We start from the raw sequence: 24,272 nt of genomic DNA, 5'->3' as shown, positions 1-24,272 counted from the left end.
GTGAAATTTAACTCAAGACCACTCTGGTATGTTGCCTGAAAATAATTTTTCCCTGACAATTTTTGCCCTGTTTTTTCTGCCTGATCCCAGCTACCTAGATCGCTCAGAAAAGTCTTTCTCAGCTGAGTGGAGCATCCTCAGATACAAGAATATAAAATCCTTGTCTTCTACAGACATTCTTTGTGCCTTATCACCTCTTTTGTTTTCTTCTGTTAGGGAATATGTTTGCTTTTATTTCATGTCACCTACAACCTGAAGGTCGTTGCTGCAGGTCTCGTGAACTTTTTGTTCTTGTAACACCCAGCAGGAGCCAAATACTGCAATGAAATTTCTGCTTAGGTCAATGGAAGTTTTGCCTAAGTAAGGCTGCAGGATTTGGCCACGTGTATATTGCGAGGTCTCGTATTGTTTAACCCTACCTTGTTCGTTCTGGGAGATAGCTTGCATAAAGATGTATTATGGAATAGTGTTGCAATAGGTTGTTACTGGGACAAGGTAAAAAAAAATGGAAATTAAAGCTAAAAAGTCTTTTGTCTCTTTAGGAAGAAGACAGTGAAAGGGTGTCGTATTTCTTTTGGCATTGTAATGCTACCAAATTACATCCGTTCTTCAAACATTTTCCAGAGGGAGGCTTGCTGGACCCCACTCCAATTACACTCGAAATGTAAACCCACCAGCGCACTCAGCTTTTTTCTCCTTACACCGTTTCATCATCTCCTTTCCCCCCCTCCTCCTCCATCCCCACATTTTAACTTTTAACTTGCAGCTTTCTGCCAGCCCTTCCCAGCCGAAGCCCGGTGGGAACCTAAGGCTCTTCTCGCCCTTCAGATGCGCTGACCGCTATCACCTGTCTGCCCCTTACAGTCCCCCGCTGCCCGTTGGACCTGGCGCACCCGGGGCGGCCACACGGCTCTGCCTGCCCGGGACCCTCCGCAGCGCTGGAGCTGCCAGCAATCGGCTCGTATCGGCTCAGCGCGACACTGCGCGCCCCGCGGGTGTCACTGCGCGGGGCAGCGCGGCCGGGTCCGTCCCGCCCCGTGTTTGCTGATGTAATCGCCGGCGGCCAGCGCTGAAATTCAACACCGAGGCGGGCGGGGAGGCCGCCGGTGCCGGAGAGGCGGCTGCATCGCCGCAGTCCGCTGGGCTCCTCAGGCGCTACCCACCCCGCCCCCCGTCGCGCCCGCCCGCCCCCGCGGGCCGCCCTGGGGCCGCCCTCGGGCTTGCGCGGAGCTCTGAGGAGACCTCGGGGGCAGCGGGAATTGATGGGCCGGACCTGACTCGGCGGCGGCGCGGCGCTCGGCTTCGGCTTTCCCTCGGATCTCCGCTGCCCGGGCAAATGCATACAAATGCATTTGGGAGCCGAGAGGACAAGGCGAGGACGCATCTCTCCTGCGGCGCAAACGTAAGTGGCGGCGACGGGGCGCACCGCATCGCTGCCGGGGCCGGGAAGGGATGGGGCTGCTCCCGGGGGCAGGGCACGATGTCCCCGGTGTGCTGTCCTCAAACCCCACTTTCTGCAGCCGTAACCCTGCGAGGTCTCGGGTACTCCCGGAGGACCGGTGGGGGTTGCAGGATGCCGGCTCCTCGCCTTGCCCATGACTGTGCGTCTCTCTCCTCCGCACTCCCTTCTTTCTCTTCTCCCCTTGCTTTCGGGATGTTCCCGGTCCTGTCCCGCATGCCTCATGTTATCCTTCTCCCGTCCGAGCGCAGCCGGGGAGGTAACACGGGTGCATAGCCCCCGGAGTGGGGGCAGCCTGACTCAAGAGCTAGCGCATCCCAGCTCCCGGGAGAATAGGGATCCTGGGGGAAGAGTGAGTCTCCGCACCCGAGGGGAGCCCGGCTGCTTCCCTTTTGGTACTGGCTACTAAAGCACAGCAAACAAGAAAAAATTGCACAATTCACATCTAAGAGCTGAGGACACTGTCTTAGTAACAGATGAAGTACCCTGTATTTATGTGCTTCTGCTATAGGCTGGGGTCTTTCTAATGCATCATCATTATTGTTGCAGAAGCAGAGCTCGCTCTCCTATACAGTTTGTCTCAAAGCACCCAGGACAAGATGATTGTGAACTTTTAGTAGTTGTAATGATGTTGTAGAGGTTACCAGTATACGTTTCCTTTTTTAAAGTGCTTATTCTGGCTGTGGCTTGAATTAAATTTACCGAGAGCTCTGAACGGGACAGAGAAGGGTTTGTCATGTGCTGTAGTGAGGATTATGCTGCTAAAATGTTCCTGGTGTATAATCTGGTTGCGCTTGAATGCTTGTGGGCAATTACGTGGCCGCCTGAAGGTGGCCTTCCATGTTTGTGTGTTTCGTGGCTGTGTCTGGGGGACTCTTCAGGAATTGTCTCTGCAATTTACAGAAGGAGTTTCTATGATGTCTGTAAAGGGATATTGCTGATACAGAAATATAAACTGAACTACAGTGAAGTAGTATTAGTAGCAGAGGTGCAGTTTACCCAAGCTCAAAATTTGAGACAGCTCGGGAATATGTATTTCTATGCTTCTGTCTTGTTTCCCTAATTTACCTGACTAGAGAGAAAGCAACGTGCTTGCTTGCCTGGGTTAAGAAACCAGAATTCCTCACAGGAGGATCTGGTTCCCTTTGCATGTATCAAACCAGTCAGTCCCTTGCAACCTAGACCATCTTTTTGTGGGAATGATTTTAGGTCAGACCTGCTCCCTGTGCAGGGGTGTCTCTGCAGGTTAGATAAATGAAACAGCAGCATAACTCCTAAACCTCTCCCCACGTTTGTTGATGGAATAGTTAATTTTGAAACATGAGTTACAAGAGCCGAGTTGTAAAACATTTGAAGAGCAATCTGCAAAATGTGTAGAGACAAGTATATAGAGACAAGAGAAGGGAGTATTTCACAGGAGTGGGATTTGAGCTTTGTGCTTTTGCCTTAATACACAGGAAGACACTTTAGTGTACAGTAGCTAAACAAGAGAACTAGTGTAGGAAATAAGGGAGGTACTCATAAAATGGTTCTAAAATAACTTCTTTTTGATTAACTTGTCTCCTTTTATAAAAACAGAGTTGACTATTCTGGATGTGGCAGTTTCTCATCTTAATCCAAAAGTTGTCCAGAGAGCATCTGGGCCACCAGACAGGGAGTTTCTTGTCTTTGATACACAGCACTGTTGCAGGACTCCTCTTAGTCTGCTGCTTTTCAGAGCAGTACATGTTTTGATTCTCTACTTATTGCCTTGTGTCTCTTCCTTTCTCCCATCTTGTGAACTTGTGGCAAAGGATTCAGGTGCTTCCCCCTCGCTGGTTAGCTGCACAGGGGCATCCATGCCCAAAGGGCATGCCACTTGCCCAAGCAGCTTTGGGGGCTGTTGTGTCCCCTGAGCCACCTTGGTAGTAGGTCTCTTAATTTGATAAGCGGCACTGGAGCTGCTGGCTAATCTCATTATAGTAGCAAAGGAGGAAGATACCTTTACTTTTAGATCTTGAAAGGTTTTTAGCAGCTTAGGATCTTTGAGAAGCCCACGGCATCTCTGTCCACAAGGTGCTATCACCTTTCCCAAAGTCCTCATCAGGCTGGATGAACGCAAGCTGGGCCATTCTCCTCAGCAGTCCTGAGGAGATCCAGTGAATCAGTGCATGTAGGGCAGGTGCTAGTAATTAAACCATCAGCACTGATGAGCACAGGGTTGAAAGTATCTGTGCCAGTTAATCTGGGAACAGGTTTTCCTGCCTTCTCTAGCAGCCAGCGAGTGGTATTTCTTCCTTTAAACTTAAGCTTTAGGAAACTAGCCTCGAATGAAGAGGATACTGCTGTGCAGTGACCAAACCTGAGTTCTGTCCATTGCTGAATTGTCTTCCAAAGTTGCAATTTTTCATCACTACTTGCCACAACCTCCTGCTTCTTCCATCACCCATAATGGAAAAACATAAGCATGAGTGGTCACTGTCCACTCATAGGGAGAGACAGACAGCCACAAGATGTCAAAGATCAGAAAGATAAGCTCTAGTTTAAAAGGTATCAACCACATTTGGTAGTGCCTTCCTCCAAACAATTATATAGTTGCCCCCAGGTAGTGTTTGCATGTAAAATAGGAGAAAGGATGAAAAGGTACATGGAGGGGAGGAAGCTCAAGAGATACCTTGACTCTAGGACAGGACAGAGACAAGTGGTGTTGGAACAGCTCCATGTGTGATGGTAAATGGGGGAAAGCAGCCAGCATATATGTTGCTTGGAGTCCTCCCTGCCATATGCTTTTGCATTTTTCTGTTGTCACATCCCAGAGGGGCAAGCCTCCCCAGGAGCTGTGGGCTCAGCTGAGGCATGCTGTCCAGGGTTTCTGGATGTTGCTTGCTTTGTTCTTTGCAGCCATGGCAGCCAATGGGTCAAGCCATGTATGCATAACACAGCAGGGAGCCTGGTGGTTTAGGGCAGTTCTGGTGAGAGAATGGGGACGGAAGTGGCTACTCTGAAGCTTAAAAGCTGCAAATGCAAAGAGTAGTGATCTTGACCAAGAAGGGAGGGTTTGCATAAACAGCTTCTCTGAGAAAGACAGAATTTCCTTCTTCATCTTTGGTCACGGCGGGCTCCCTTGTACAGCTTCACTTGAGGTTGCACATGGTTTCATTTACAGAAAGGTTTACTCACTGTGAAAAAAATAGGTAAAAGGAAGACTTAACTTTCCCACGCATTAAAGGACCTCTAGCCCTATGGTTGTTTCTGATCCCTGTATTTTCTCTTAGCTGATCATTCATCTGTTCTTGACATTAGCTGGAAAGCACTGTGTACGCCAACCATTTGTCTTTACCTCTCACTAAATGTTTCTGTATATCCAGTTACATCTGTGTAATTTACAGCCCTGAGAGCATTTTGGAATTTCTTGCTTTCCTACAACGTTTGCTAGGAGGTGACAGAGTCAGAACCTGACACAAAGCTTGTCCCTGGCTGATGTTATGGAAGAGGCTATTGTAATGAGGAATCGTCTTTGCATTTTGGGTTCTGGGGTTCTTTAAGCATGCTGACTCTGGAGTTAACTAAAATGTGTTATGTTATTTTTACTTGCAAATCCATTTTGTGCTGATGAAAGTCAAATAAATAAAGAGTTGTCGTGAGTTTTAGCTGATACAGTGCAATGCATGGACTTTCTTCCTTACACAGCTGTCTCCTGTCACCGAGCTTCTCATTAGAGCAAAAGATCATCATTATGTGACACAAACTATGAACTTAAATTCTGGTCCTCAGAGTTGAAAAAGCTGAAGCAAGTGTCCCATAGCTGATCTGCTGTTTGGACAACAGTCAATGTTAGGTCTTTTGCAGGAGTGGACGAACTGTTCCAGTAGACATTTCTTGGCTGTAGCAGGAGAAAATATGAGGAGAGAAATAGGAAAGACTGCAGTGATTACTTAAAACACATGTGTTTACGAGCATGTTGAGATTTGCAAGGTGTAATTTCCACCCCATTCTCCTTCTTTGATCAGAACTGGAGCAGTGCTGCACGGTTTCTAATATCCTGTATATTCTGTGCATTTTTTTTTTCCTGGAAAACACGTTGTATTTATGGTTTCATAGTGGCAATACCAATAACGACATACTACCATTATCATGCTGTACTGTTCCTTAAATTATTTGTTTGTTCTGACTGCCAAAAGTTAAGGTGTCACAATAGGCAAATCCACATGGTGTATAACCAATGGACCTAATTTTGTCCAAGATTCAGCCCACTTGTTTGCTTTGAAAACTGAGCAAATGTTTTGAAGAATGGTGCAGGAGACTCTTTAAGGTTTATGATAGCAGGGTGTAAATATTCTTAGTCTAATTTTATAAAGTTTTCTTCCTTGCCCTTTTAATTTGAAATCCTGTTTAAGTAATTGCTTTGCCTGAAAATCAGTGTGGCAGATTGTCACTACAGCCCAGGCTGCTGATCGAGTGGAGAAGGTTTGCCAGCTGGAGAGCAGGGGTGGTGGACAGCACAGTTCTTCAATTATCATTTGAACCAACACACCTGTGAGGAATGGAACTTGGGTCTATAATGCTTCCTTTTTCCTCACAGCATTTGCCACAGCTGGTTTTCCTCATAACAGGAATTGGGGGAGGGCTCAGCTTTAGCTGGCAAGTGTCTCTCAAGGGCTGGACTTGAGGAGGGGGGCCCCAAGAAGAAGTGGCACCATCTCTGAAGTACCCAATTCCCCCGAGGGGGACTTGGTTTGGAAGCTGGGGTGAAACCCCACAGTAAAACTGCCCAAGGAAGGTGAGTAAATAATGAAACCCATTCTTTGCTAGACCAGTGCTTTTTGCATTTTGTTTTTTTTCCTTGTTTCACGGAGCAAATTGGTAAAACCAGAGTTTTGCTCTGTGATTTACATGAATTTGGATGTTTCTGAAAGGTTTGAATTGTAAATCCTCAAAAGGAATGTTAAGATTTTTCAGCAGGTGCTGCTCTCTTTGTGTGTATGTATACATATATAAAAGATATTTAAATCGTAGCATGATTCCTTGTCACTGTAGCATTACTAATACTTTTCCTCTGAGCTGAAGGCAACCTGACAGTGAACAGTCGGTGGAAGGAAATTGCCTGTCATTGCTATTTGAACCATACATTCCTGTATAAAGTGAAAGGGTTTTCTTCTTACACTTCCTTTGCTGTGCAAATGTGACTAATTAGCTGGCAAAGTCACACCACATGATCTTATAGAATCATAGAATAGTTAGGGTTGGAAAGGACCTTAAGATCATCTCATTCAAACCCCCCTCTTTTTAATAATGATTAAAAAGTATTGTTTGCCCAGTACCCAATATTCTTCATGTAAAGCAAATTTTGAGCATATAATCTGTATCAACCTTATATATGTTCGTTGCAGTCAGTCTGTGCTACCTGTCAGGATTGCACTCTTTTAGTATGAGCATGAAGTTTTAAGTAAAAATCTGATGGGTTTTTCTTTGTGAAGAGCGTTTGTAACATGACTAAAATTTATAATACAGGAAAAAAATTGTGAAACATTTTCATTTATAGTAAAATGATGTGATATAGTAGCAAGACTGATAGCAGGTCAGAAATATCTGATGATCTCTACAGGCATGAACTTGTCATTTATTTTAGTTTCTTTACAGTGAAGTTGTAGGGTTTGTTTGGTTTGTAGGTTTGTTTTTGGTGTGGTTTTTTTTTTTTTTTTCCAGGAAGAGATTTACTACATAGTAACATGCATATTTGAAGGCTGCTGCAAGAAATATAAACCAGATGCACTTTATTAATAAAAGCTAGGGTAAAATATATGTAATATATATGAGGGCATACATAACCCTTGATCTTTGCGTACAATGCCTTCTCGGCATTAGTGGAAAGTTGTACAATGTGATGGCTTTTATCCAGGACTTGCTGAGGTCGGTGGTATCCTGCCATTGACTTTGGATGTTGAATCAATCTCATAAATCCTTCTGAAACTATAGATGTTTTCTTACATCTTCTTTTCTTTCTTTCCCTTTTAGGAAAACTCTCATTTTTATTGCAATATGTATAGCTGTGGGTGTTGCACAAGTACCCAAACAAGGTGAGAATGCTTTTTTTTATAACAGGACATTCGTATAATCTGTTAATAGATGAAAAGAGTAAATGTCTGTTGTTACTACTGACCTTAGGTTCGGTTCCTTAATGGTGACTTGAAGAAAATACCAGCTACAGCATAATGAGAGTAAATTTTAAAGCAACCAGTTTGGAAAAGATGACCTTTTAAAAATTACTCAGATTTTCTGTCTGTGAAATTGCATACATATTTAAGCAAGCTCTTCATAAAAGGGAAGCCTTGTACAGTGAAAAGGCTTTGATTGTGTCTTCACTGTAAGTGGGTGTCCTTGGGGGTGGCAAGCTATGACTGAGTTACCTTTGCACTTAGGGCTGTGCAAGCAAACCACTGCATATAATAAGGGCTTAGTCTAGGCTGGCATCATTAAAGCAAAAAGTGAAATTGTGTATTCATTTGGTTTTGCATTCAGATGCAGATGTTAGTAAGGAAATAGGGTTTTCTTGTTTTCAGTTTGTTATTTAATCTGCCAGCTGTTATAACTGTACCAGATGTGCAGCTTGCACAAGCGACCCCTGTGGTAATATTAGCATCCCGAAGTGGTGGAGGCTAACGTGCCATATAGTAATTTCTTACCTGCCAGAAGAGCGGCAGCGCCAGTTCTCTGCCATGGTCCTTCACCGTACAGGTGAAGCAAGAAATAGGTCAACCTTGGCTGGTAACTATGTTAACTGCAGATACTCAGCTGAATACAAACAGCTGGGTTGTATGGTTAAGACAAGACTTATTCCTGATAACATTTTGCTAGAGCCCTGTGGGATATCTTGGCAGCCTCCCACCATTATTCTCACCAATGTCTTTTACCTTCTAATAATTTCCTGCACTGGCAAAGCTTGTTTTTTTTTTTCTTCAGTTGTGTTTCCCCCTCACCTCCCTGCTCTCTTTGTAGTTTTGCTTTCCATTCATTGCTCCTTGTTTGCCTGGTAAGGTTGGTTGTTGCTTTTTTTTTTTTTTTTTTTTTCATGTTCAGCTCAATGGGAGACACTTGCTTTTGTGATGGTGGGATTTTCCTGGATTTTCCTTACAGCTGAGCCAAGTTCTCATCAGAGGAGGGGCAGCACCCATAGATGTGTGTGGCCTGCCCTGCTCCAGGCCTGCAATGATGGAAAGAGAAGAGGCTGTTTGCACTTTCCCAGTGTAGCAGGAGGAGGTGAAGGATGCCAGAGGCAGGTGTGCAGTGATGGTCTGAGTTGTCTTCATCCCTACAGACCACCCTCCTCTTTGCAAAGAAATAACCAGTTTCTCTCACTTTTCATGTGCCTCAGCCTCAGAAGGGCTTTTCTAACAAAACTTCAGGCAAGGACTGTGAAGGCTACAGGACTAGGGGTTGGCAGCGACATGGGGGAGTGGGTACAGTCAGAGGCTTATTTGCCTCTCAGCTTGGAGCACCTCTGTACACAGACCTTTACAGAAATGGAGTGCAGCGTCTAGTCTTGATGTGGCGATATATGATTAATTTTTCTTTAGTCATCAGCAGATAAAACAGCATTTGTAGATAGCCATGTGAGAAACCCTGCTGAGTGGAAACTCTCCGCCACCCCCTGTGCACAAATGCCATACGCAACTTCATTTCCTTTAGGTGGTTGCTTGGGATCAAAATGATGCATGGAACCTTGACACATCTTTCTGCCCATGGGTGAATTTGGTCCCTCGTGCGCTTTATTTGCATGCTGCGTGAACAAGGTTGTAAAAGGCAGTTCAGAGAACAGCAGACTGAGGAAACCTCCTCAAAAAAAGAACAGTCTTGGTGTACAGCCTGCAGAGCTAGCACTATGCCATTTGCAGTGTTTAGAATTTCCTCTCTGAGGAGGAACAGGACTGTCTGCCCATTAGGAGTGTGTTAAAACTCACATTAAAACTTTCTTGGTGCCTGTGTTTTGGAAAAAAAGTATTCTGCCAAATAGGAAGAGGCTACTAGAGTAATTAACATCCCCTTTTTCCCTGAGCTTATGTGACAGCCTGTGCATGCTTCATCTGAGAAGCTATGCCATGTTTGTTTTGGTAGGCAGCTGTATATTGTGTTCAGTGAAACACATACAAAGATACAGCCTCAGCCTTTATGAATAGTACTTTGAGTGTGGCTCAAGGACAGAGAGAATCAATGTATCTGGTTGGATTTCCAAGGCTAGTCACTCAGCTTGGTGTCTGCAAGAGCATTGGCTGCAACCAGATATCTTAATTTACCCATTTGCAGATGCAGCATCACCTAGGAAATGGGCCACCTGCTGAGTACTTACTCTTGGTTCTGGTGTAGCTGACTGATGGATGACCCTTGTCTTTCCTTGGCACATACTGGTAAAGGGAAAGTGAGTAATGTGTATACTAGGATTGCTGAAATGGAGAGATCACCCCAAATATTTTGCCTTCAGAGTATGGAGGAACGTGGGAAATGAACACGAGAGACTGAACAGAAAAGGGGTTTAGAATGATCCAATAGCCAAATCCCCTCATCCCTCCCCAGTTCCTTTTGGGGATTTTTTTTTTTTTTGATTTTTTTTTTTTCCCCTGTGACACAAGAGGGTCAGAAGTTTGGGGTTTTTGTTTGGGTTTTTTTGTTTGTTTGTTTGTTTGTTTGTTTGCCAAAGTCCGTGTTAGGTTTTCCCTCCTCTTGGCACAGTAAGGTTGTGAGTTTTTCACGTCCTCCTAGAAAGTGGAAGGAAAGCGCTTGACACCTAAAACACAAAACAGTTGTTCCTTCAAGAAGATGAGCTGTTCTGATTTTTGGGACTACTGGTTTGAGTAAACAGTACGTGAAGTCGGATGCCATGCAGACATGGGTAAACAAAGAGAACTGAATCCTGACAGGTGAAGAAAACTGTTGTATTCATGCTGGGAGGAGGACTTGAGCCAGTTGCCTTCTCTCAAAACCATGTGTACTGCCAAGAGCTTCTGAAAGCCTTGAGATAAAATTAAAATACATGCTGGACCAGAAATGAAGCAACTGGCCCAAAAAGTTTGGAACAGCCTTTTGGCCTGAGGGTGGGGTAGCCCGCAGCAAATCAGCAAGAGGTAATTAGTTGATGCTTCATCTTTTGCTGTAATTTTTCACACACTTATCTGTGATTAGCTTTCTCAGGACCTGTCATTGTTTGCAGAAGTCTCTTTGCCAGGATGTGGAGAATCTGTCTGACTTCTTATTGTGCTCTCAGAGGACTCTCCTTTTATTAATAACTTTTAAACAATGTGCTGTTTTCAAATTAGAACTGCCAAAATTTTGGCAATTTTGCTTGCAGTTTGAGACTTAGTAGTGATACTTTTGAATGTAATTTTTAAATTGGCTGGTTTAAGCCACTTTAGGTTTAAGCTTTTGTTTTGTATTTCAGTTTGTAATAGTTTGGACAGATTACATGCAATAATTTTTTAAAATGCAAATATATAATTGCAGATGTTTTAACATAGAAACACTTGCCAAATATTTATAGTTTGGTTATGATATTAAGGCAGTTTAGGTTAGGCTATCAGGTGTGCAGTTAGGTAGCCCAGGCCGCACACAGAAGTGCTGCAATGGTGTCTCCAGCCGTGGGATATTATTTGCATGTATAAGACCTCTGTGTTTCCCAGAGCTCATGACCCGTGTTTCTTCCTAGTTTTCACACAGGCAATACAAGTATAGCTTTATTCTTCATAACTACATGTAGACCATGCAGGACTGGGGTCCTGGGAAAGTGTGGTAGTTCATTAGCAGATACATTGTGCTCTGAAGGTCTGCTTAACCTGACCTCCATTATCAGTTTGACAGAAAAAAATACAGCCATACTAAATAAATTGCTCTGAGGCAAAATATCTTGAAGTTGGTGTGCACATGATGTTCTGCAAAGATACGCTTTCTCCATACCTCTGTCTCTGTTGGCTACCTGCCAGGATAATCTTGGCACATCTGTGAATCTCAAACATGACTAGAAACGCTACAAGGTGTGTAATTAATTTTCAAGATGTACAGTGCATTCAGGTTGGTTCCAATTTATAAATCACTCTCAAGGAAATCTCACGCTCTTTTCATAACTTACCACTGAAACTAAGCCAACATTTGTCTAATCTTAGAGTTTACTATGAATATATTCTGTGAACAGAGAAAGGGGAGACTGGGAAAGGAGACCTTTTTTCCACTAAAAGTGAACATCCATTTGTTTCAGCTTCTTTTTTTCTCTTAATAGAACAGAGAATCCTTAACTTTTTCTTGGCTTATTAGGTCAGTACTACTGTTAGATACTACTAGTTATTTTTTATATAGACAATTCATTGAAGCTTAGGTACAGCCAGTTATGGGGAGAAAAAGATGATACCATGTGCTTCTGTGCAATGCTGTCTATGAAAAGTACAACACTCAATTTCCCATTGTGCAGAAAATCGGAAAATATAAGCTACAGGGACCTTGAAGTCATCTGGTCCTGCCTCTTGCTGAGATCAGGGTCAGTGCTGTAGTTAGTTCAAACTTTTGGGTCCTGTCCAGTTGGGCTTTAAAAATCTCCAGGAATGGAGATTACTCAACGTCTCTGGCCCCCTGGTCCAGCACTTAACCACATTTGCAGCGAGGATGCTTGTTCTTTGTAAGAGAATGGAATTTCTTGTGTTGCAGGCTGTGCCTGTTACTCCTCAATTTTCCTGTTTATCCAATTCAGATAATGGGCAATTGTCACTGGTCTTCCCCAAACCTTCCTATCTCCAGGCCAAGCAAGTGTATGTCCTTAAACCTTTTCTCATGTCATATATTTTAGCCCCCAAACTTCTTGTCTCGTGATTGCCCTTTATCTCAGTTTCTGCAGTATTTCTTTAGCAATTCCACAAACGCCCAGAACAGCAATTTTACCAATCAGTGCCATAAGTGCTGTCTTATTTTGTGACCCTGCAGAACGACTGCTGGGGACGTGATGTTTATCTCCTATCAAGCCTTTGTAGTCTTTCTGTTTCAGCTGCATCATAAGGGGTCTTACAGTGTCTTTATTTTCATCCTGAAGGAAGAAGGTGCTTATGCCTGCCAACTCCAACATTCCTTAGTCTGATTTAGGCAATACCAAATGACTTTGGTCATCTTTGACCATTGATTTACCCTGGCTCTGATTTTTCTGTTTTTTTTTTTTTTTTTTTTTTTTTAACCCAGGTCAGGTATGATTTTAGTTTATCAGGAGGCTAGATAACTGTGTTTCTACCCATTAGGTGATGATATTTAGCCAGGTGTGAGGTGGAGATACTGAAAGGTCCAAGCTAAGGGAAGGGTTAAAGCACAAAGTTCACATTATGTAAGGCACTAGAGAATCCAGTGGTGAAAATGCCACTTCTCATTCCACCCTGTAGGAAGATCTCCTACCCAGACTTCTATATGCCAAAGCCAAATCTACAGGGCATTAATCAGTAGGACAGCTGGTTTCTGTCTCCTTAATGTCCATTGCTATCTCCTGCTGTGGAGTAGTGCACTGTTAATTCAGTATCTCATCTGTGTAGCTGCAGACTGAGATTCTATGAAAGGACAGATGAGCCAGAAGATGGGAGCACTGCCCCTCGGGTCCCAGTGTTCTTCCTCTTTCCTTTTTCCTCACCACTTCTGTTTTTGCAGAGTTCACTTCATCCCTGGTCCTAGCAAATAAACCGTGTGGATGGAAAGGAGGCAGTGGCATGCTCTGTTGCACCCCCCCCCTTGAAAAGATCTTTTTCTTTTAGTCTGACTAGCTTTGGCACAGATACAATCAAGGGTGATCCCACTGGGAAAACAGTTCTCTTTGAAGCCAGGGCTGTGATGGCATAGGGTCTTGCTTGCTGGGTGGAGAACTCGCTTGTGAAAGCACAGCAATTCTTCCCAGGTACCAGTCAAATTATCTCTGCAGCACATAATAGCTGCTTGGCAAGGCTTACCTTTATATTTTGCTTTGAACCAGTGACTATCTTTAGGTGCTCTGCTGAGGTGTCGCTATGTTATAAATAGCTCATGCCTTATTAAAAACAAAGCAACTATCCCCTCAAATTCATATAAACTTTTCAGAGAAAAAGGAAAACTACGGTTTTACTGCAGAATGTTTTGCAGAAGAAAGTAAAAAAAAAAAAAAAAAACAAAAAAACAAAAACAAACCAAACCCCAAAGAGTAAACGGGATTAGCCAAGTAAATAAGGAACCAACACGGTGTGTTCATTGACTGCTGTGGAAAGGTTCAAGACCAAATGGGGATTTTTCAGTTTCATAAATGAATTAATCTACAATGGGCATTATTTGTGCTTTTCTGTGTGTTTTTCTTTTAAGATAGAAATTTTGTTCTGGCTTTAATTATTTCTTTGATTTATGCCAAATATGGGTGTGCCTTACACTATGGATTTGGTGGCCTAGCTGTGTGCTGTATACATGCTCTGGAAAGTACTGATCTTTTTTTTAAGATGTGCATACATTTTTTTATGTGGATCTGAATTTATGAGCTTGTAAAAGAAGTCAACAGTATGCCTTTATTTCTTTTTACAGCAATAGATGTTCTTCATCAACTAGGCCTTGTGAAAGATGTTCAACAGCCTTCAGAGACGGCAGTGCCTTCAACATCATCTCTGTTTCCTCAGGGTGTTCGTCTAACTGTATCAGGAGTTGTAGTAACTAGTGATGCACATATTGAGTCCCCCATCGTTCAAGTCCTACCATCAAGTCTAGGGCGTCAATTCACCATATTGGTTGGGTTATACTCATACAAAATAAATAATGCTTTCCTTTTCAGTATTAGGAACAAAAGTAGGCTGCAGTTTGGTGTCCAGCTGCTACCAAGAAAGGTAGCGGTGTTCACTGGTGGGAAACAGTCTGTACACTTTAATTATAATGTTCATAATGAAAAATGGCATTCATTTGCCATTGACATTAGAGACAAGACTGTCTCGATATCTGCTGAGTGTGGAAAGAAGCACTATAGCAGGGAAGTACTTTCTGAAGTGGAGACATTTGATTTGGATGCCTTATTTACCCTGGGAAGGATGAACTCTCACTCTGTCAGCTTTGAAGGAGTTATATGTCAGCTAGATATTATTCCCTCTGCAGAAGCATCTGCAAACTATTGTAAATATGTGAAGCAGCAGTGTCGCCAAGCTGAAACATATCGATCTCTGCCAGGAGCTCCGCATGCATCAGATGGGCTGGATGTTTTTTCAAAGACTATGGTTGATGAGGAAAAGCAGTCAGAAGGCATATCAGCTTATAGAAGGAAAGAAGTGCCAAACATTCCTGTTACCAGTGTTGCTCAGAGTCACTCGCTACCAGAAGACTTTGAGTCAAGAAATGTCTCTGCATTGGAGTTTGCAGAGGCCAAGCCTCTGTTGCTGGAAGCTCCACCTGAAACAGAGCTCCAGGAGTACATCAGTCTGCCTCTTCATCAGCAGGAGACTGGCACAAAGAGAAACATCACTAAAACCCCCAAAGGATCATATCCAAATACTTCAAATAATACCACAGAAGATGCAGGCAGACAGTGTGAGCCTTCTCTGATCTCCCCTGTAAAACAGAGTAAAACTGAAAGCAGTGGAATGGACAAAGCAGAACATTTAGATGAACCAAGCAGAAAGCAGCAAATCTTCAATGCAAGCCTGTACCATTTGCCTGTGGACCTCCCTCTGGATAATCAGCTCAGTCCAGGGCAGAAAGGTGCTTTTGATGCTGATGAGACTTACCATATGGAAAACAATTATGAAATTGGTGTTGATAATTATGATTATGACTATGAAGATCTTGACAAAATGTTTGAAATGGGAAGTGTCAGAGGTCCAAAGGGGGAAACTGGACCTCCTGTAAGTTATCTTTACTCCTCTTTTTACTATAATGTAGCACCACACGTTTAACAGAGGCTTTGAAAGAAATCTTGCAAAGCATGCCAAAGCTGTGACTGCAGCTTCTTCGGTCTGTACTGTACAAATGTTTGTCTGCCTTAAGTATGTCTCTACTGCATGTAATTCTGGTGTAAGTGTTGTATATTTTAATTTACTGGAAGAATACGAAGACGTTAACATTCTGGTGAAGTGGTAGGCAAACCAGGCTTCTTTAAACTTTGGAATGCAGCCAAATGTTTATAAGTGCTAGTTATGAAGACTGCTCACTTAATAAAATTACAGGAAAAATTCATGCAGTACACAGATGTAAACACTGACGGATGAAAAGAACCACCAGGTTGTTTGGAAGACTGGCATAGTTTCCTCAGTTGAGCTATGCTATCAAAACTTCTGATTGTGGAAGGGGACCAGTTGCAGAATCTAGACTGGTAAAACCATTTGTAACCCAAGGTTACAGGGTCATGCAGACCTGCATGTAAAATGATTTTTTAGAACAGTCTTAGATGGTTTTCTTAGCATATTCTTCCATTTGCAGTGTAAGTGATCCCTGAAACAACCGTAAATGCACAGTAGTGCTTTTAGTAGAAAACCGTTTGTCCTTACTGTGTGCACAAGGCTCAAACTTTTTAATACATAAAAATGGGAGCAATATATATGAAGGTATAGAATCATAGAATAGTTTGGGTTGGAAAGGACCTTAAGATCATCTAGTATAGACAAGAGAGAACAGCAGTTCCTGCTTAGCCTGGGGAGTATGATAGTGCTTGTTTGAGTTGTTAGTTAACATTTTTTAAACCATAGCATGCAGTAAATAATTCCACTTGCTCTCTTTTTTTGGGTGTGTGTGCATTTGTGTGGTTATTACTAGAAGGTAATTTGATGTGTGTTAAGCAGCTCCTCATATAAATTTGAATATGCCCATAATTTTATTGTTTGTATTCTTTCAACACCAAAATAATCTTTTTCTTAAGGTAGTCAGCAACTGAAAACCTTTTTAAAAGTTAAATTCTTACTCTCCACAGGATCCAGATGCAAAGGGCTTGTTACTCAATTGAAAGAGGTGTTAACAAATAATTCCGTTTAGTCCAGGATGCTCTTGCTTAATCTGTTTTGAATGCAAAGTTGGTTTTGTTTTTTTTTCCTCTTTCGTCCCTTACAGTAGTATTTATAGGGATGTATCAGTTAATGTGTATCTGTTATCAACATGATGTTAATTTCCAGTTTTGGAGTTTAGGATGTTTGGTAACTGCTAATGGAAGCTTTTCATTTTAACAGGTAGCTTACACTTTGTGATTTGAGTCAGCTACAGCCGAGAAATCCATTCTTTTTAACATGGAACAGAAATGACTGCTGATAATGCTGTTGGCTGTTCACATTACTAAGAAACTTCAAGGGAATGCTCTGCTTTTTTTCTACACACAGACACTATACATACAGTATCAAAGATGATAGCTGATTTGGAGAGTTTGAAGGTGTCTGTGTTACCATTTTGTATGCCTGTCTTACAGATGGGGGATGAGAAATTTGTCTTGTGTAGGAAGGCAGTCAGAGCAGACCTTGCGTTTGGTATGGTCTATAGCAATGAATATGGTGCATTTGTGCTGAAGTGTTTTGCTGGGTCAGGATTTAAATAACACGCCTGAAGTCTTAGAGATCTGTGGCAGAGCTGGGAAGTTCATATAGACCTTTGTAAGCACTAGTTGCACTGAAGGGGCCGGAAGCACCCACTGGAACAGAGGCAGCTGAAGCATTGTTCAGAGGTTGATAGTAGAAGGAGACCTCTGCATGGCCTTGTCCACACAGGCTTTTGTAAAGAATTATGTTGCACGGATGTTGTGTGGTGCAGTACTTGCCACTGGTGTTGGCTTCAGTCTTGCAGAAGTGATCTTGCTTTGCCTTCTTAGTCTAACACACCCATGTAGAGAAGATCAGAGATAATCCAGCTTTTATGTATGTGGCTCTAACACTTTACTACACAAGTACGCACAGTCTTATCAATGGTGAGCCTGAAAAAGCAACATGAGGAGCTTGCAAACTTCCCTTGCAGCAAAATATCCTGATGAGACATGAAAACCTCTTCCCCCTGCCTTTTTTTGTTTTTCCTTTTTCATTATGTTGTGGTTGTTTTGAATCTTCTTTCAAGATTCCAGCACAGAAATAATATTCATACTATTGGAATTGATGGACAAGAGCTAGCTTTTGTGGTTCTTGAACTCCTTAGCTTCAGTTTAGCTTTTAATAATCTACCAGAACTCATTCTTGCCTTGTATAACTAAGCCCCTTGTATTCCAAGATGCCACAGCTGTGGAATTCACCCACCACTGCGAAGCAACGCTCCAAAATTCAGGCTTTCATTTATGGATAGCATATGGAAAAGGGCACCTATTTCTTCAAAACTATTAAGACCCTGATCAAAATTCTAGCAGTTACAATGACCAAAATTCCCTACAAAAGATACAAAGTGAATTTAAAGTGAAACAGTGTGGTCTCTTCAACCACTAGTTTTAGAGGGAAAGCTGCTCCATTCATCTGATGAGCCACTCCTTTTTGTATTAAGAGCGGGTTTTGGCACTGTATGAAAGCAAATAAATCTGGTGTGTATTTTTAACTGTTTAACTTTCAAGCAGATATTCTTCATTGATTAGTCCTAAAGCAGCTTGCAGTAACATGATACATAGTCCCATGCTGGTAGGAAGAGGGGTTGATGTGAACTGAATAGTTGATTTAGGTTACTTGCTGGTAGGTGATTGCATCTGCAGGCCTATCTGCACAGGGTTTGGCTTCCTCTGAGAAATGAGCTAGGGCCTACAAGAAGCTGGAGAAGGACTTAGTGCAAGGACAAGGGGTAATGGCTTTAAATAGGGCAGGTTTAGATGTGATAGAAGGAAGAAGTTCTTCCCTGTGAGATTGCCCAGAGAAGCTGTGGCTGCCCTGTACCTGGCAGTGTTCAAGGCCAGGTTGAACAGGGCTTGGAGCAACCTGGTCTAGTGGAAAGTATCCCTGCCCACAGCAGGGGGTTGGAACTGAATGGGCTGTAAGATCCCTTCCAACCCAAACCATTCTGTGATTCTGTGAATTAGTTTCCTCTACTGGAAAAGCTTTCTGGATTATGAAGATGCTTGACCAGGAGGAGAAAATAATGGAAGACCAGATGGTGGTGTTCTTTAAGCTATATAGTTGGTAGGGAGAAGTAGTCTAGAGATACTGCCAGGAGGAATTGGAAATGCAATCCCTGCATTAGGCAGAATTGAGTCCCAGATGAGATGCTCTTATTCCAGCCATGAGTCTTGAGAGCGAGAACCTTGAGAGAGGGCAGTTCAGAGATTCTAAATGTGGTGCTAAATAAGCAGCAGTAACAATAGTGTCATCTACCCTTTCACTCTTGGCTTATTCCACTTATATTGCCCTTAGCTACCCTGTTACACTTCAGCTTATTTCACTCTTAGCTTATTTCTTGGTTGAACAAAATTGCTTGCTGAGGCTCTCCCTTGCTACAGGGGATATATTGGGCAGTTAATCACTTTGATGCATTTTTAGCTCTGTAGATAACCCTCACATTTCCCTGCCCAGGCAGAGAAGTCTATCTCAGTATCTGCTGATTCAGATAAGAACTTAAGATTGTTGCTGTTTTATTTTTAGTAGCAAAAAGACAGCCTTAAATATTTAAACATTTCATTTAATTCACCTGAAACTGATGCAGTCTCCATCTCTTCTGCACCACACTATTGGAAAGCTTTAATTCCTCTAATGTTGATGACATTTCCTTAGCTGTCATAGGAATTCTTGATGGAGAAAGGCAAAGACTTCCACAGCTGTAAAGAAAGGAGGTAAATCATACACAAGTGACTGCCTGCTCTAAGACATTTGGAAAGAGAAGCATGTCAGGGTTTTTTTTTATCATTTCCAGTGAAATGCAGATGAAGCAAGAAGTAAAAATAGATTTTAGATATACATTATTTGGTAGGATCCTTGTGCTCAATAATTAATACCTGTATGAAGTAATATGCTTTAAAAAGGTAGACAAAACATGCTAGGAGTAGGTAGAAGAATTCTGAGTGACAGAATGAGAATTCCAGATGGTCTAAAACTTATGGGATGAAACAATGCAATATTACAGAAATTAAAAGTCTAAATAGAGGATGCATACAGGTGATTGGCTAGACAGTCAGATGAGTGTAATAGAGTAATGTTATGGTGCACATGAGAATAAATGCATCTTAGGTCTAATGCAAAAGTGGTATCAGAGAAAGGTGTTTTTTCTGGTGATCTGGGTATGCTGAGGCTGGAGTTTGGACAATTGTCCTCAGTTTTGGATGCTGAGCTTTAAAAAGGATGTAGACAGACTGGAAGGATTTCAGAAGGCTGCATTAACAGTGGGGCAGTTACAGAAAATATGAGCAAAGGTTAAAACAGAAGTGTGTTTAGTAATGAAAGTAAGACATGTAATAGTTCTGCAGAGGGTGAGTTAATAAAGATACTTTTTTTGCCTGTTCACAGAAAGTATGGGAAGACAGAGTAGGAAATTTTAGGTGGCACATAAGGCAAACAACTATTCAGAGTAATACCTGAACAGTAGAGCAAGTGATATTAGCAATGTAAGAATTGGACCTTCCTTTCATGGAGAGATGTTTAAGAGTCACAGAACCTGATGTTTGTGTACTTTCCTGCTGTATTTCAGGTATTGGGTGATGATGTGCAGAAAGGTTAGTGGGGTTTGTGTTTTACTGAAGGACCACCTGCCTTAGTGTATGATGGATCAAGCATTAAACTCGCACGTTTCTAAAATTTAGTCCTTTTTAAAAAAGTGTTTGAGGTGAGCTGAGGCTGAGTGATTTCGGTCTGGTCAAATGCCTTTTAAAGAGAAACTTCACAGTTCTGCAAGAGAAACTTCAGCAAATATGAGTTAGGTATTGAATGGCAGCAGGATCAGCATATGTTAGTGAAGGAGTGTTTAACTGTTTAATCCAGGATATACTGCTTTGCATCTGAAATCTTAGGGGCTTGTTATATATAAAGTGGAATGCTTCCTATTACTGCTGGCAAGTAGGGCAAGTTTAAAACACATGCACCATAGAAAGGCTTCAGTAGCCTAGAAAACATCTGTGAAAGTTCACAGTTATGTTCATCCCAATGACCATTTGAAAGGTAGTGAGAGTTTCTGGAAGAGTAGCATCTACTTTTATTGTTTCAGGATTAAGCCATGATTATTTAGAACTTGAGCTTCTCCTCTCAATAGCTAAATGAAATTTTTACAATTCCTAAGGACAGTAAGTTGTGCCTGTTTTAGGGTACAATTTACTGGTTTGAGTATACTGATCTTATTAAATAAATGCATTTTAGTAGTACTTACACAAAGTCACTATTTTATTGGTGGTGGTTAAAATGTCAAATGCCAAAAAACACATTCACATTTTTAATTGCTTCAGGTTTGTTGAATTACTGTTTTCAGTAGTTGGAGGAAAAGCTATTCAAACAAATGACTTAATTCCATGGTCATTGTTGACTTCCCTGGCTTACATGGATGCTTAAGAGGCATAAATAGCTTCCTAGCTAGTATGAAAACAGCCATGCTGATCTGAAGTTGCAGTTGTTTTCACAGGTTGAAGCAGCACATAGAATGGAATAACTTCTTACAACTAGTCAGAAAAGCACTTCCAGGAAGACTTACATGTGCTCTAAGTCTGCAGTCAGAAGAAATGTTGCCTGAGTTGCAGGGAGTCAGAGCTGCAGATTAAGGAGTAACATACTCTGGTTAAGGAGAGTCCTTTAATCAAACACCTGGATTGCTGGTGCTAATTGCTTATTATTGGTGACCAAAGACTTCATCTACAATGATGGACTTTGTTTTAGAAAGTCTTGAGAAAGCATTATTAAGATCTGGCTGTGTAATTCAGAATACATTTTACTGCTTTTTTTAGGGGTTGCTGAAGGCTTCGTTACGATTAGGTTATCTTGGGTTTGTGTTCTTTAGATGGAGATAATAATTTATGAATTAGTGTAATCAAAATGGGGCAGGGATTTGGTACTATTTAAAAAAAGAAAGGTCACACAGGAAAAAATATTCTTACTGCCCTCATTTGGTAAATTGGCAGCAAAGATCAGGGATCTTAAGAAATACTCATTAAGATTTCTGTTAGGAGAATGATGGGGGTTTGGCTATTAATGTATTCTGAAAGATAAGTGAAAAGCGTGTAGGGACCTAGAGCAACTTTGCAGTGCAAATCACTGAAGAACACACACTAGTTGCAACTATTCTACTTAATTAAAAATATTATATGTTTCCCTTTGTAGTCCCACGATAATTTTCTAATCGAAGGGCATCTCTTAACTTACTATTTGAGAGGACATACTAGGAAGCATGCTACTTCAGCAGTGGCAGGGTGGGAGCTCTCTGTGCCATTTCAGGTAGGTTTTTGGACATGAACAAAAATGCCAGGTCAGGAGCTTTCCATGTGTCTGCTACTTTTTTAGTAAACACAGGGTCTTTTTAGTTTAGAAAAATATAAGAATGCTAGTGAGCATTTATGCAGTCAGGGTGAATAGCAAACCTCCTATGCTGAAAGCATGATATGTTATGGTTTGATCTAAAGACCAGGACAGTTGCAGACTTGTGTCTTCAAAATTACACAGAAAGGGAAGTGCGGAGTATGGGTTTCATCATGACTTAATATAGTATGTATAGGTGTACAAATATTCCCAATTGTAAACAGGCAGTTGTACTACACTTAAACTCCTAAGATTATTATGATTAATTAGAAAGGAAAATATTTGGGGTTTTTTTCCTTCCTCAGAATAACAATATTCTTCCCAGAATTGTCCAGAGTGGTTTGTGTTTTTGCCAAATAAATATAATTGGCTTGACAATGCCTGAAGGTTGTAATCAGCAGTCTTCTCTGCCAGTGCCATTACCTTTCCAAAGGAAAAGAAATACCACTTCCACAAAACTTTAGGTTTTTAAAATGCAACTGTTGTCATAATAAAATGATTCATTGGTTGCTAATGAAACCACAAAGGTTTTTTGTCTTTTTTTCACTTTACTTTCTCTTTCTCTCTCTCTGTTTTCCCAACCCTCAATATTTTTTTTTTTTTTTTTTTTTTTTTTTTTTTTTTTTTTTTTTTTTTGCAAAGCTTGTGAGCTGGCCATTTCAGCCACCATTATCCTAGTGCCTCAGTTGAGAGGCTGTTATATATGCAGAACACAGGAGTGCTAGGAAGCCTGGGTGAAAAAGCAAGTTGAATCCCTTCCTTCTGTCATTTACTGACCTTCGTAAGGTCTGGCTTTCTTGATGCCCCTCTTCCCTTGCAGTGGGAGCACTTGGTTTCTGTTAAAGCTGAGACTTGCCATGCTGGCATTTGGATAGGAGTTGAATTCACCCTTAAGAATAGCCCATGCCTCCTTAGGACTCAAGTGTGACCAATGATATGTAATACAAATTAGTGCAGATGTTAATCTAGAGCTCTCGTTAGTATTTGAGTACAATGAAGTAGATCCTTGGGTTTTCAATGTGAACAGAAAAGGAAAGGTCAAAACAACTAGATATACATAGGGTGGTACACTGTCTAATAGAGTGACTCAAAATCTCATTTATTTGCAAAAGATACATCTGGTTATACACTAGTATTTAAAAAAAAACCACCTGTGTTATCATTAAAGAGAACCCCATTTGTTATATACAAGGGCAAACATGCTACCAGTTATTCTTATCAGAAGCTTTTAATAGGAAACTGAACAATCATTTGTCCACATTTATTTTCTTCTATTTCATGTCTGTCTTTTCTGTGAGGTATCTAATTTCTTCAGTCACTCCTGACTTTTCTAAAATATGTTTGGCATGCCAGCATGCTTAATGAAAAGGCTTAATTATTCTCTACTCTTTGTTTTGAAATACACTGTACTTGTTTCTAATCCTAGAACTGATCTGATCATTCTTGAGTAACTTTCACTTAAGTGTATTTGTATTATTGTTAGCTCCAGTTCCTCTGACATAAGATACTTTCTAAACAGAAATCTGATTTAGAGCCAGATTAAAAAAACACATGCTTGGAGTTTGGGAATTGGTTTTCAATTTGAGAAGGTCTGCATGAGCAGAAAGTCATCAGTTAGAAGCGCTGATCTGATTCCAACTTGTGATACTGTCCTTGTATCAAGTTTTAGCCTCAATTGTTTTGATCTTCTATCACCAGGGTCCTCCAGGTCCTCCAGGTTTACCTGGGCCATCAGGAAGGAGAGGTCCTCGGGTGAGTAAGATGGACATGTTCTTCTGTAGCTCTAGGCAGTTCACCAGTAATCAAACTGGAATTTGCATCATTTTGTTTTTCTTAACTTTATTCATATGTTTGGTGATTATGAAAGTATATTTTTCTGAACATTTGGCAGAAAGATCAAAGTAAGGCAAAGCAAACACCTTTTCTGCTGTGAGCCTCCAGCATAGTTAGTTCCATGTAAGGGTGCGTACACAGAGCTTTGTTATATTTGTACCTAACTTCTGCAGCTCGCAGTATTAACTTCTAATTTTTCCGTGCTGCTCCCACCTAAGGTCGTGTTCATGTGGTTTTGGGATGAGGGGGAGTGAGCAGGCCACAGAGGAGTGGCTGGTGGATGCAAATTTAACCACTGCAAGAGAGATGGGAGGGGAAAGACACAAAAGATTTGGTTTAGTCTCTTGTGTTACAGCAGCCTGATAAAAGGGATGATAAATATGTGGGTAATTTGGCCAAGAAATAAGCTGCAGGAGCAAATCTGGATTCATTTTGTGTGACACCCCAACATGAGCAGGGACAGCAGCTGTGCTTTATGCCAGAGGACAGAGCATGGGCTTTGCTGCAGTGAGCAGAAACCTGTGCTGCAGCTGCCAAGAATATGGGAGAAGCCTGCAAGGCCTAGTTGACAGGACAAAAGAGGGTAAATCTGTGTTTGCACAATTGTGTACCAAAAAACCTAAATA

The 24,272-nt window shown here is 41.6% G+C and overlaps 1 protein-coding gene across 9 annotated transcripts in view; it reads left to right on the top strand.

Moving 5' to 3' along the window:
- Positions 1-1,122: 1,122 nt before the first annotated feature.
- The window catches only part of COL24A1 (collagen type XXIV alpha 1 chain), a 140,587-nt gene continuing 117,437 nt past the window's right edge, over positions 1,123-24,272 (top strand). For 8 of the 9 annotated variants that reach the window (XM_065675220.1, XM_065675221.1, XM_065675218.1 and 5 more), the window contains exons 1-4: positions 1,123-1,402; positions 7,454-7,515; positions 13,988-15,288; positions 23,512-23,565. In XM_065675220.1, the coding sequence (XP_065531292.1) occupies positions 1,347-1,402; positions 7,454-7,515; positions 13,988-15,288; positions 23,512-23,565 (1,473 nt within the window). In that variant the 5' untranslated portion in view covers positions 1,123-1,346. The remainder of the gene's footprint in view (positions 1,403-7,453; positions 7,516-13,987; positions 15,289-23,511; positions 23,566-24,272) is intronic. The other variant, XM_065675219.1, reaches the window with a different exon arrangement.

The sequence above is a fragment of the Lathamus discolor genome, chromosome 3, assembly GCF_037157495.1.
Source record: "Lathamus discolor isolate bLatDis1 chromosome 3, bLatDis1.hap1, whole genome shotgun sequence".
NCBI classification, from domain to species: Eukaryota; Metazoa; Chordata; class Aves; order Psittaciformes; family Psittacidae; genus Lathamus; species Lathamus discolor.
This window is presented reverse-complemented; position numbering and strand designations above follow the sequence as displayed.